General features: G+C 54.3%; 5 protein-coding genes across 5 annotated transcripts; 4 read left to right on the forward strand and 1 right to left on the reverse strand.

Annotated features, from left to right (window-relative positions):
• Window positions 1–734: 734 nt before the first annotated feature.
• Window positions 735–5,366, forward strand: N7474_001869 (putative nuclear migration protein (ApsA); the record flags this gene model as incomplete). The annotated part of the gene is made up of 2 exons (XM_057193284.1): window positions 735–1,184; window positions 1,248–5,366. The coding sequence occupies 2 exons, from the start codon at window positions 735–737 to the stop codon at window positions 5,364–5,366; spliced, it is 4,569 nt and encodes a 1,522-aa protein (XP_057058237.1).
• A 703-nt stretch (window positions 5,367–6,069) lies between these two features.
• Window positions 6,070–7,281, forward strand: N7474_001870 (class I SAM-dependent methyltransferase; the record flags this gene model as incomplete). Its single annotated transcript, XM_057193285.1, has 3 exons — window positions 6,070–6,154; window positions 6,319–6,435; window positions 6,584–7,281. The coding sequence occupies 3 exons, from the start codon at window positions 6,070–6,072 to the stop codon at window positions 7,279–7,281; spliced, it is 900 nt and encodes a 299-aa protein (XP_057058238.1).
• An 807-nt stretch (window positions 7,282–8,088) lies between these two features.
• On the reverse strand, window positions 8,089–9,240 carry N7474_001871 (DNA helicase ZGRF1-like domain-containing protein; the record flags this gene model as incomplete). Its single annotated transcript, XM_057193286.1, has 1 exon — window positions 8,089–9,240. One exon carries the CDS (start codon window positions 9,238–9,240, stop codon window positions 8,089–8,091), a length of 1,152 nt encoding a protein of 383 aa, XP_057058239.1.
• Window positions 9,241–9,642: 402 nt separating this feature from the next.
• Window positions 9,643–11,275, forward strand: N7474_001872 (BAR and SH3 domain-containing protein; the record flags this gene model as incomplete). Its single annotated transcript, XM_057193287.1, has 3 exons — window positions 9,643–10,137; window positions 10,189–10,305; window positions 10,358–11,275. 3 exons carry the CDS (start codon window positions 9,643–9,645, stop codon window positions 11,273–11,275), a joined length of 1,530 nt encoding a protein of 509 aa, XP_057058240.1.
• Window positions 11,276–12,000: 725 nt separating this feature from the next.
• On the forward strand, window positions 12,001–12,522 carry N7474_001873 (GFA family protein; the record flags this gene model as incomplete). The annotated part of the gene is made up of 1 exon (XM_057193288.1): window positions 12,001–12,522. The coding sequence occupies one exon, from the start codon at window positions 12,001–12,003 to the stop codon at window positions 12,520–12,522; it is 522 nt and encodes a 173-aa protein (XP_057058241.1).
• Window positions 12,523–13,065: the final 543 nt, after the last annotated feature.

Raw genomic sequence — 13,065 nt, forward strand, 5'->3', positions numbered from 1 at the left:
ATTGTTATTGTCCCAGCCCATCCCCTCCCTCTATTCTCTCTCATTACAACCACAACAACAACCCAAGCATTGACCCAACGCCATACTCGAATCGGCCAGGTGCGACGTTGGCCTCTCCCGTCTTCCTCCCCACCACGCCAAACTCGTCACGACTGTCTCTTCGCCCTGGACCCTCGCTTCCGCTTCATCCCTCCCTCCCCTCGTCGTGTTTTTTTCTTCTGTTTCTTCTATCCTGTACACCTTTCTCTTTTGTCGTTCTCTCTTTCTTTCTTTTATTTTTTTTAACCCCTCCTCTACCTGAGTCGAGTACTATCGACTCCCTCCCGTGCCGTTTGTTGTGATCGGGTTGCACCACGCGCGCCTGTCAAGGATCTCGCCGGTTCGGGATCATTGCCAATACTGCCCGACCCAAAGAGCCATCAGGACGTGTTAATCCTGCTCTCCGACATCCTCCTCTCCTTTCTCATCGCGTGACGCCGCGTTTGCGACCTCGGGCCTACTGATAAGTCCCTGACCGCCGGCCGACTTGACCGTTCACACACAGCGGGGCGATCTTGCGACGGTCAGTTCGGCATTCAACACTCACAGTTCAGATAATGCTTGCGGCTTAAACGACCCTACAACTAGGAGGCACGACGCGCGCGACGTGCCCAAAGTCTCCGAACGGCAGCTGTATCCTCGCACCAAAGGGGGTCCAGAAGCCGTCGTGAGACGAGACACGTCCGTTCTTGAGCATGTCGAATCCGACTATGGATACGCGCCTTGGAGCAGGGGGCTCCTTGGCCGCGATGGAGGACCCCTTTTTGTCACCGACTGCCCAACCGCCTGCCGCCCGAGAACCGCATCGCTACTCGTCATTCGACACGCAGCTGTTCAGCCTGAATGTCTCTTCGCCGGCGCAAGCTAAACGGGCACTCGAGGCCCACCTCGCCGAGACTGAGCGCCGACTGGAAGAAGCATCGAAGTTGGGTACAGCCTTGATCGAGCAGCAGCGGGAATTGTCAGACCAGTTAAAAGAGGTGGAGCAGCAGCCGGATGAGGGTGAGATGGGACCCGAGTTGCGACGGAAGCTGGCCGACTTGGAGAAAGAATATACCGAAGTAGGTCGGGAGACCGCGCGCGCCTTCTTGGCTCCGAAACGGCTGGTTGGGGGTTTGGAGGACACTCCCTCCCTCGATCAAAAGGTATAATTTTAGCACAAAGGATAATCTTTGGGGGAAATTGGGAGGCTAACTCTTTTCGCATAGACACCCCTTAACCCTGCCTTGTTCGCAGGCCAAGCTACCAACTCGCCCAGCAAAGTCAGCGCTCCCTCTCGCAAACAGCGCAATCAACCTTCCAACCGCGTGCACGATATCGAATTCGCCACGGAAATCTCGACATCTCTCCTGGCTCAAGTGCGCCAATTGCAATCGCTGCTCGCGGAACGGGAGGAGACGCTGAAGTCAGTCAATCTGGAAAAATCACGGCTGGAGATTGAGGCGGAAGGATATGCGCAGCGGATACGCGCCCTGGATGAGAGCGAGCAGCGCTACAAGGACGAGAATTGGGCTCTTGAGACACAAACCCATGAACTCCAGGCCCAGGTCAAAGATGCTACGGACCGTGAAAAGCGCTTGACCAGCACCCTGAGCGCTTCGAACTCGGAAAAGAACGCAGTGGAGCGCGAATTGGAGGAACTGCGACAAGCCAACGCAAAGCTACAGGAGGAGCAAACTGCAATGCAAAAGGCCACCGATACTGAGCACAATGTCTTGCGGCGCAACCTCAACGCCAGTGATGCGGAAAAGGGTGCTCTGCAGAAGAAGCTGGAGGAGTTGACTTCCCAGAACCAAGAGCTAGCAAAGGCAGTGGCTACGCGGCTCCGGCAGCACGACATACAGGGCGTCCGGGATCTGCCTCTCGACACCGAGGGCGACGAGCCTGAGCAAATTACTCCTGACAACTCTCCGCCTCCGTCACCCAACAAGTTCACTCCGCGCCATAATCATCTGGAGTCGGAAACACTGAAGAGCTCTCTTGGCCATGCTCACCGCATGATCCAGAATCTCAAGAGTACCATTCACCGTGAGAAGACCGAGAAAATTGAGCTGAAGCGCATGCTTCAAGAAGCCCGGGATGAAGTTGAGCAACGCCGTCGGGATCCTGGAACAAACGGTTCCACGGGCAAGCGTCAAAAGACGAAGCCGGATTCGTTCCGCAAGCCTCCCCGCCCTGACCTTTTGGGTGCAGGCCGGAAGGAGCAGTCCTTTGTTGAACTCCAAGAAACCGACTGGGAGGACAACGCCGGCCAGGCCAGTCCGACCCGCAAGTCCGCAAGCAGAAGCCGCTCTGTGGCAGAGTCCTCTGATGAGCCGAGTGATGTCTACCAGACTGCCACTGAGGCAGAGGATGGATTCGAAACGGCCAATGAGCGGGGCACCGCTACCGAGAGCGAAGCATTCCAGACCGGTGTGGAAAGCATGGCGGATGACAGCAGTGATGATTCGGCTGATCTGACGGAAACTGAGGCCACTCCTCGCAACTTGACAATGGGCAAACCTCGCGATCGAAACTCGTACTATAGCACGGCCTCCACAGATGAAGATGAGGAAGAGGTGGCAGGAAGTGTTTCACCAAGCCAGATTAACCTTCCTCGCGCCCGACTTCGGTCGAAGCGGAGCGTCCTCAGACGGATTCGCCCGTCCGGAGAAGCCCCGATGGCATCTACCAGCCGACCCAGCAGCGCCCGCAACTCGCCCGCTCCCAGTTCCGAGCTGGAGCAGGCGGCCCAGGGCGGCCAGAGCCTGTTCGCAGAACTTGCTGACCTGGAGGGTGGCGAAGAAGATTATGATGAGGGCTACGGCGCAGCCTCGCAGGTTTCGACGCCGCGCACGGCCAGGGGACTGGACTCCAGAAGATCTTCTGAAGCCGTTATTCAGCCGATGCGCAAACCCGCTATGGTCGACTCCGGTGTAATGACTGACCCTTGGGAAGGCTCAATGACTCCTGTTACTGTTGTCGATTCTACTCCCGCTACTCCGCAGGCAACGGAAACTCCGAAATTGGTCAGCTCAGGAACACAGTGGACGCCTCTGAAGCCCTCGGCCGCAGATGCGGATCACTTGACCAATGTGCCAACGCCGCCAAAGATGGCATGGGATGACCACTCAGTGCAAGAACAGCCGCGCGAAGCGACTCCTCTACCCGAACTTGGAATTGCAACTGTTCTTGCCGAAGAGACTGTGCCCGAAACACCTAGATGGCCGGAACTGAGCGTTTCCTACATGATGGGAGGCGTGACCACACCTGTGCAACATGAGCTTCCTGCGCCTGAAATCCCTCAGCTCGCCCTGTCTTCCGTCTTCACCCAAACTACCGAGCCGGTTGTGGCCACGATCCCCGAGCCGGTGCGCGAGATTCCTCAATTATCGTTCTCGTCTTTGTACAGCCAAGCCACAGAACCCGTTCTGGCACAGCTTCCCGTATCTGCGCCGGAAGTGACCACTGCAGACGCAGGAACCAGCCCTGAACTGGTCGTTTCATCAATCTCTTCTGCATACACCGAACCGGTTGCAGCCCGGATACCCGAGTCTGTCGTGGTTCCGGAGCCGAAGGTTGAACACCCAGCGCTATCGGTCTCCATGCTTGATGCTGTCTTCACCCAGCCACAAACACACCAGCCCGTTGCACCTCCAGTGACGCCACTCTCATTCTCTACTGTGAACTCGGTTGAAACCCTGCCGGTCAAGTCTGTGCCGCGCGCCATTCCAGTAGTGGCAGATCTGTCCACCCAAACCGAGTCTAGCCAAGCTGGTGGCGCGGCTGTGGTGGTTCATGAAGACTCGCCTACTCGTAGTCGCACTACCAGCACTTCCGACAACGCCGGATTGGCATTGAGTGACATTTCTGGTAACGCCCTCCGGCAACATTCCAGCTCGGTCAACATGGACCATGGGTCTCAGACAATCTTGTCTTCGAAGCAGATCGATCAAATCCTCATGGATCGGGAGTCCAACCGCCCGCTTTCTTCCCGCGAAGGCTTCCAAGCGACAGCTGTGGATTCCGCCGCCGCGTCCCCATTCGCAACACCCAAGGCTCGACCTCGTCTCCAATCGAGACAGTCATCAACGCCAAGTTCCAAGCGGCCGAGCAGTGCCAACAGCCAGGTCTCCGTCCACAATGCGCACCCACCACTACCTGTCGATCACCGCGAGGTGATTCTGGCCGCCGAGAAGAAGTCCATCGACCTGCCGCCACCCTCGCCTACCATCATGGGCCCACCACTGGCACCTGCATCCGCATATAGAATCAACGCGCAAACGCGCCCGCGAACCCCCAACGAACAGGCTGTGCAGACCGGCTCTGCCAGAACTGTGTCGTCGCGACCAAGACTGCGGGCAGGAAGTCAAAGCCAGATGTCCAGAAGGTCGTCCGTATCGTCATTTGCATCTGAACTGGAGGAGCGGTTCAACATGAACAACCCTCACGCGGGACCCATGCCCCATGGCTACGGCCCAGGCACAGATCCACGTATGATCCAGGCGATTACGCAGACGATGATTGGCGAGTTCCTCTGGAAATACACTCGCAAGACTGTTTCTGGGGACTTTTCGTCAACGCGGCATCGGCGTTACTTCTGGGTCCACCCGTACACCCGCACTTTGTATTGGAGTGACCAAGACCCGCAGACTGCTGGAAAGAACCAGCTGCGGACCAAGAGTGTGCCCATCGAAGCCGTCCGAGTGGTTGCAGACGACAACCCCTACCCACCGGGTCTTCACTGCAGGAGCTTAGAAGTGGTCAGCCCCGGTCGACGAGTCCGGTTCACTGCTACCACCAGCCAGCGACATGAGACATGGTTCAATGCCTTGTCTTACCTGCTGCTGAGGGAGACCAATGAGAACGGCGAGGATCAGGATAACGGCGTGACCCTGGATGATATCGATGAATTCAACCCGGGCTTCCGGTCCGCTTCTCGCCAGAAGACACGGATGTCGTTCTCGTCGCAGACCAGACAACAACGCACGACCTCTGCGATGTCCATGCGGTCAGCCACCGGCCGTGCCTCACCTGCACTCAGCTCCCCTGGCGTCCAATCGTTGCAAGTCCCCGGTCAAAGATCGGCGTCTCGACTCAGCACTATCTTCAACGGGTCCATCCGCGGATCGATCGCCAGTATAAAGGGCCGGCACGGCCAGGCAGCGAGTGTCCACGACGAGAGTCTGCATGACAATGATAGCGCGGACGACCTCCGACAGGATGACGACGAAGATCGACTTGAGAACGTCCGCGCGTGCTGCGATGGCAAGCACGATGTCAGCTCGCTTTCACGCAACAGTCGGTACAGCCCCAAGGTCGACCGCCACTCGCAGCACTACCACTAGGTAGTCTTGTCTGCAATACATGGTCGACCTGCGATCATTTCGATAGAGTTTCTGGGAGCTCAATCCGATTGCGCCGCCACCCCCTAATGTCACGATTCTCCTTGCTGTTTGTTCTTGGTTCAATTCGACAATTTGCCCACCCTTCGTTCAATCCAGTGTGCGCTAAAAGAATGTCTCTCTCTTACTGGATAAATTGGTATCTATTCAGTTCGACTATTTTTCATTTCTTTTTTCCCACTCTCTACCCTCCTCACTCCTGAGACCGTCCTTCCCTTGTTTATGTTCATTCCGAGTTTGTTTTCCGGAACCCAATTTGACCCGTTCGTGTCGTTTTCTTTACCCAACTATATCTTTTTCCTTCTGTTGATAATTCTCGTGTGACCTCATTCATCTACCTTACCTACGTCTCTCTCCATCTTTTGTCCACATCAAGAACCAGTCTTTCTTTATTTTTCCATTCGTGTCGAGTCACTATTCTTGCAATTAATTTGCGCCAGAAACGTAATCCACATTCTCCCTCTTGACCGTATGTAGTAGTAATGACTCCGCATCAGATCAAACGCCGAGTGCACGTGACATAAAATCAAATCCCGCGCGAGAAATGTATAAATGCCATTCTGCCTTCTTTCCGCATTATATTCCCTTCCCCATTACTACGTACATCTCCTTCTACGGGGATTGCTCCCTGTAAATTCCCGCCAGAATGTCATCCGACGCTCCCCCGCCGCTCGGAGAGCGTATCTCTGGACTGTTCGAGCCAGCCCAGCTAATGACCTGGGCCATGTCCCGTAAGTACTTGGTTGATGTGGTTGATAACCACACCACATCCTCTACATAAGCCGCCCTTATTCATCTCTCCAGTGCACATATATTCCCACCTCATTGTTAACACCGAATCTCTCTCCCTATTCTCCTGGAACAGAGAAGGCCCGCACTGATAAATTTTATGCAGACTACTTCCGCGTCTGCGCCGAAGCAGTCTTCCAGAAAGGACAGGTCCTCGCGCCTCTCTTCCAAACTGGCCGACTCCGCGATGAAGCTTTTGGGCGCTTTTGGGTTGAGTTCAGCTGTGAGTCCACCCCGTATCTACCCTTCATAGCACTGTCATTTCTTGTCTTCTTGGCGGATACGACTTGATATCTTTTTGTCTTTTTACATGTTCGTATGTTCGTTCATTGGTCATTCATCCCATCTAACGGACATCCCCCGCGGACTAGCAATGCCGCCACGCATAGCCGCCATAGCGCCCAACAACGAGGACGAGGCCAACAACGCACCCGTAGGCTCCTCAGCTCTAATCCCACCACTGCTCAAAACCTCCTCGGGCGTGGTACTAGACATCGGTCCCGGCACCGGCACGCAGATGCCCCTGCTGCGCTCACCAGCCATCAAAGCCATCTATGGCGCAGAGCCCTGCGCCGGGCTACACGCCGAGCTGCGCAAGAAAGCCGCGTCTGAGGGTCTAGCCGATAAATACACCATCCTCCCCTGCGGCGTCGCCGCCAAGGAACTTATTCCTGCATTGGAGGATGTTGGCGTCGACGTTAATTCAGAAGGAGTCTTTGACACGATCCTCTGCGTGCGAGTCCTTTGCTCCGTTCCCGGAATGGAACGCACCGTGCGCGAGCTATATAGTCTTCTCAAACCTGGCGGTCGACTCCTGATCACGGAGCATGTGGTAAATCCTTGGCGCACGGCGAAGGGGTCGCTTGCTGGGCGTCTCGCGCAGGCGGTCTATCAGTGTCTGGGGTGGAGTTGGTATATCGGGGATTGTCATTTAGATCGCGATACGGAGAAGGCGTTGCGTGTCGCGGCGGAGGGGGATGGTGGGTGGGAGAGTGTGCAGCTGGATAGGTCCTTTGAGTGGTCTGCTATGCCGTATATTTCGGGCACTTTGGTTAAGAAGAGAGGGTAGGTAGGGAAGGGAAGGGGTTGGTTCAGGGCCTTTGATGGAGACATGTTTATTCTTATGTACTAGGCTATGACCTATGGTTGAGGACATGGATATATATATACATTCATTGCAGATATGAATGTGAATTGGGTATCATGTGTCATCGCTAATCATAAAAAATCGTCGAAAAGGGTAAATGCATATCTGTACAAGCTGGCAGTGACGAGCCGGCTGATGATCTACAAAGCCGCATTACACCGAGCAATCACGGCCTCGACCCAACCGGTTTCGGCCGTCCCGGTGGCCAAAAGTCAAACAGGTCCAACGCCTCGGCTGACCAAGGCCCTTGATCTTGGGGTTCATCTTGCTCGGCCATCGTACTCAACGAACTTTTTGTGAGCGCGGGTTTGGGCTGCAGACTGGTTTGGCCGATAAGTGCTGTCGGGTCGGAGAGGGATTTGCGTAAAGGTGCTTTCAGGCGCCTCTGCGCAGGTAGGGTTGGATTTGCATTTTGTGGATTTTCACTGGAGCGGGTCGTTGACGGGGGACCGCTGTTGGGAGAGCGTGTTTGCCTCGGGACTGGTGGGGTTGAGGTTGTAGGTGAGTCTATCGGGAGCTGAGGAACGCCCGAGAGGGAAGGTGCTTCGGTCGCATTTGGTGGTCTGCTTGCAGCTCGTCTTGCCGCGGAGGGCAGCCGTTGCGGAAGGGGTGACAATGTTGCCTTGATATGAGGGGTTTGGGCAGGCTGCTCCGGCCTAGGGCCACTTATCATTTCCTCGAGGATAAACTGAGTTGATTCCGAAGGAGCAAACTCATTGGAATCAACGTCTAGACTGACGGCTGTTCTAGAAAAAAAAAGATTAGCACAGATGTTTGGAGACCCGGGTGGGCACGTACTAACTGCGTCTCTACAGAAGTCGAAGTCGGCCGACTGCTTGGTTTTTTAGGTGGAGGCATGGACGGCTCGTTCGACGACTTTTGGGATCTTTCGCTGGGTAGAAGTGCTTGATACATCAATTTCTTGCGCGGCTTCTCGACGGCCATGCGCAGGGTGTTCATTGGGATACCTGAAGCAGAGGTGCCTGCAAACGAGCGTGATTTGGCCAGCAAGCCATTTCTGGATGACTGGGGTCTTTCAGGTAGTTGAGCTGATGATGGCGGTGCATCTTTGGTTGAATCCCGCGAGGAAAATGTTGGAGCCGGGCGCCTTGCGGCCGGTGTCAACGCAGGCGGGCAAGTGTTGTTCCCGTTGGAGCTGGGCTTGGTGGGCGGTATTGTCTTTGACGTGTCCTTGGATATACTAGAACGCGCACTCTGTCTATCTGCGGCAGGCCTTGGCTTTTCTCGAGTTGATGTGACGCTTGGCGCGTTTCTCATATACTTCGAGTCCTTCATCGGTTGTGTCAAATCGGCCACCGCGCGTTGGGCACTGGAATCCACTGCAGATGTCTTCTGTCGCTTGGGCGGTGGCTGTGTAGGACGGACATTTTCAACAGGAGTGGGTGGATGCCGTTCCTCATACGGCGATACCAAATGCGCAATCGGGGTCCTCTTGATACCCAGCATATCATTAAGTGAGCGTGATTGCGTGGCCTGTGACCTGGCGGACAAGGAAGAAGGACGAGGCTGTGTTTCAGACTGCGGCGATCCCTGGCTGGGTTTCCTTTTCTCCAACAGACTCGACAAGTCTGTCTGCGCGGTGCCCATGCACTCGCCGACCTGGATCAGCGCCCCCTTATCCAGCTCCATTTCATCACCATCCTGCACTGGATCGCCCGATCGCCAGTGATGATCGCCGATGAAGTTGCCCTGCTCGTCGAAGACCATAATTCTCCTGTTGAAGGTGTGGAAGCGGAGATAGCCATCTTGCCAACGTTTGGATTTGCGACGCAGATCGTGGGTGAACAGACAACGAAACTTGACAACGTCTGCTGTGATCTGAGATGAGGGCCCGGGGCCCGCAGAAGAGGGGAGCGGCATGGATGGCGCAAGCAGAGTAGTGTGGGAGGGACGTGTTGTTGATCAGTTGCGGCAGTGCAGAAAGAGCAGTAGGGTGTGGTGCCTGAGGCAGCAACAGAATCATCCATGGATGGAATCCATCGTACCTGAACCATATCGACAACCACCACAAAATAAATAATGTTGCATAGAAGGTGGTAAAATACTGCCTACCGAACATCTTTCTCCTCGACACACTCCCCAACTAATCATCATCATCATACAGTAGTGCAGTGGCCAGAAACAAAAAGTGGAGCTGAAATGTAAAAATAGCGAAGGCGGGGAGCGAGTGGAAGGGGCCGAGCCGCATTGAAGTGAAACTAAATGCTGTTCTCTCTTTCTGCCTCTTCTTCCCCATCCCACCCCTTATTATTATCACCCACCATGCAGAGCATGCAGCGCCAGTTTGGTCGTATGACCACCAAGCGCTCGGCGGATGATAGCCAGGTCGCCGTGCTGCTGAAAGACATCAAAGACGCGGATCAGCTCTTGTCTCAAGTACGCTGGTCTCTCAACCATTGCCCCACGCCCCCATTGTTAACCTTCCCCTGCCTTTCCCAGATCATCGACTACACCAAAGCCTGGCGCGATGCCTGGACCTCCGTTGCGACACACCAACTCCGCATGGCCGAGGAATTCGACGGCATGTACGCTCCCATCGTCGGGTCCTCGACCGCGCCCACCGCACATCGACCCGTCGACACGGATCCCATGTTGCTGAGCCGGACAAACAAGCTGCGACGAGATTTTGACGAGCTGCGGACCGAATTGTCGCAGGAACTTATGGACATTGAGGCCCGCATGACGAACCCCGCCGAACAGGCAAAGCACTTCCTGTCGCCAATATGGAAGACAATCAAAAAGCGCGAAGAGCGAAAGGTGAGCCTTTTCTTCTTTATAAGAGATTGATCTAACACATCCACCGAACAGCTGGACTTCGAGCGCTATCAAAACAAGGTCGATGGCTACATGAAAAAGACCAAGCGCACCGACCGCGACAATATGGCTCTGGCCAAGGCCGAGACAGAGCTGGCCCAAGGCAAAGCAGTACGCATGCCCTTTAGTATACACTTAACCAACAAAAGCTCACTCATTTTAGAACTACCAAGCTGCAGACGAAGACCTCATCCGGCGCCTGCCAAAGCTGATCGCGCTCACGTTCTCCCTCATTCCTATCATTTTGAATGCGCAGATAGAGATCCAGAACCGTCTGCTGGGTCAGTACTACACGGTTCTGCATGCCTACTGCGAGGGGGTAGGGTTCCCATCGCCGCCACCGCCAATGGACCAAATCATCATGGACTGGGAGGACGCCCACTTCCCCGTCCGAAACCGCTTCGAGAGCTTTGACTGTCTGGCCCAGGGCAAATCCATCCAACAGGCATCAGCCGACCTGCCCGAAGAGAAATCCAGCCGGTTCAACATCCTCGGCAAGAGTCGCTCCAATGGCAACATTCCCCAAATCCCCTTCACCAAAAAACCCTCCGTCCCACCCCCATCCTTCCATGGCAGCAGGTCCCCATCCCAATCTGAGGACATGCCGCCCTCTCTGCCGAACAACAAACCCCCACCGCAAAGATACCCATCCCCTTCACCTCCCGCTTCACTCATGACGCGCCCCAGCACCATGTCCATCAACAGCTCCACCGCCACCTCCCCTCCCGCATCAGATTACCAACCGGCGACCCCCCAGCCGGGGTTGGTCCAGTACGCCCCCGCGGGGCCGAAAATGGACTACTTCAGCCGCGAGCGCAACGCCGCGCCGTCGCCCGCCCAGACAGATTATACGAGCGCCATCGCTAAAAAGAAGAAACCCCCACCACCGCCTCGCGCGCCATCGCAGAAATTCGTGCGCGCCCTATACGACTTCGACGGCCAGGGTCCCGGAGACCTGGCGTTCCGCGAAAACGATCGTATCCGCATCGTGCAGCGTACCGCCAGCACGGATGACTGGTGGGAGGGCGAGCTGGCGGGTGCGAAGGGTTCCTTTCCTGCAAATTACGTGGAAATTATTTAAGTGTGGTGGATCTAGGTTGTTAGATTGTCCTGTGATGATGAATCCATGATATGTAAGTAAGTAATTCGTGGAGGAAAAGCTGCCTTTCTTCCTCCGGATTGGACCGTTAGCGGAGCAAGCAAGGGCTTGCTGCATTTCTAGTATCTATTTCCTATTTCCTAAGTATACCTGGTCAATTGAAATTGCTTGAAGCGTCTTTGAGTATTTTGTAGTTTCCTCAGTGGAGCCGTATATCACCTTGGGTTTGAAGAATGCTCTGCAATACCCTGATTCCTAAGGACCCTTCTAGGTATTGACCACGTGTTTCAGAAGTACCTGGTGTACAACACAAATATAGATAGTACCTCATTGGTACCTTCTACACCCTAATACAGCCCAAGTCGGAAACAGATTCCCCTTCGTACACCCACGAATTGTATCTCGAACTTTAACTCGAAGCGCACTAATATGCATTTGGCTACTCTATAGATAAGCCTTGCTTAGTTGTATCGTGTTGAGTGGCTTCGCTAGATGAGTCATTGTTAAGTACTGTAAATCTCGTATTGAATAGTGCTGGCAAAAGTAGCGCCCAGACCTCCCTTCCCTAGTGCTGACTCTATTTATTATCCGACCTTACACACATACCTACCAAACCCCCGAAATAACCATTCTAGCCGCTAACTACTCCGGCTTAAACCTCTTTCTCTTCCTTATCTCTAAACCCCGAAGAAGCTTTTTTGCCCCCGATGACGTCTGCCGACTCTGAGACTCAACCTGGCCAGGAGCAGCACGTTCCGCTCTATCGAGGTTCCTGTCACTGCGGCTTTGTTACCTATGAAGCGCGCATCAACTTTAAAGAACCCACAGCTGAAGCTTCGGACGGCGTGCTCTGCAGGTGCAACTGCAGCTACTGTCTCAAAGCCGGATTATTGATTACGGAGCCGTTAAAAGACTCATTTCGGCTGCTGACGCCAGGGAACGGCGACGACGGGAAGCCAAAACTTCCCGTGTACAAATTCGGCTCCGGTGCTGTTTCACACCTCTTCTGTCCCCACTGCGGCGTGACCTGTCATTATTACGGTTCGTACCTGACAGATGAAGGCGAGACGGTTCCATTTACGCGGCTTAATGCACAAACTGTTGATGGGCGCGTGGATGGGATGCAGATGGAGAGCCTGAAACAAATTAAGCCTAAGTACTGGGATGGGAAGTCTAATGGCTGGCACAAGGGCACGAGTGAGGAGCCATGGGACGGAGGCGTATGGTAAAAGAAAGGATAGACATCACGCTTCGCGTGCTTTTTTACCTGGCAAAGGCTCCTGTAATAGGCACTTGCAAGCATGATATCAATCGTGCTAGAACTGGCTGAAGCTTAGTACTCTTTTTGGTGGCCTCTTGCTGGGCGGTATGTGTATCTAGGAGTCGGGGCGTATTGCTAGTCATATTCCTACGCTTCAGGCTCCTTAAGACTGAGAGAAAGTAGTTACTGTACCTCCTTCAGAATTTGATCCCGGAGGTTAGAAACCATTAGTGGAAATATTCCGCCAGCGAAACCAAGTGGCTGAGCAGTAACTCGGTCAATTTCTTCCTTGGTCTAGTGGTCATGATTTCCGCTTGTCATTAATACTGAGAAGCGCGGGAGACCGGGGTTCGATTCCCCGAGGGAGAGTCATTTTTTTGCCTTTTGAGGTTTTACTTTTTAGCTTTGGCATACGTGTATTTTTGAGCCATAGGGGAAAGGACTGATATTTTTTGTGAGGATAAAATAAATATATTTGTTCTGTTCCAACAATCTGCTGATATAACTAAAA

The sequence above is a fragment of the Penicillium riverlandense genome (assembly GCF_028828495.1).
Source record: "Penicillium riverlandense strain IBT 135883 chromosome Unknown utg000001l_segment0_segment0, whole genome shotgun sequence".
NCBI classification, from domain to species: Eukaryota; Fungi; Ascomycota; class Eurotiomycetes; order Eurotiales; family Aspergillaceae; genus Penicillium; species Penicillium riverlandense.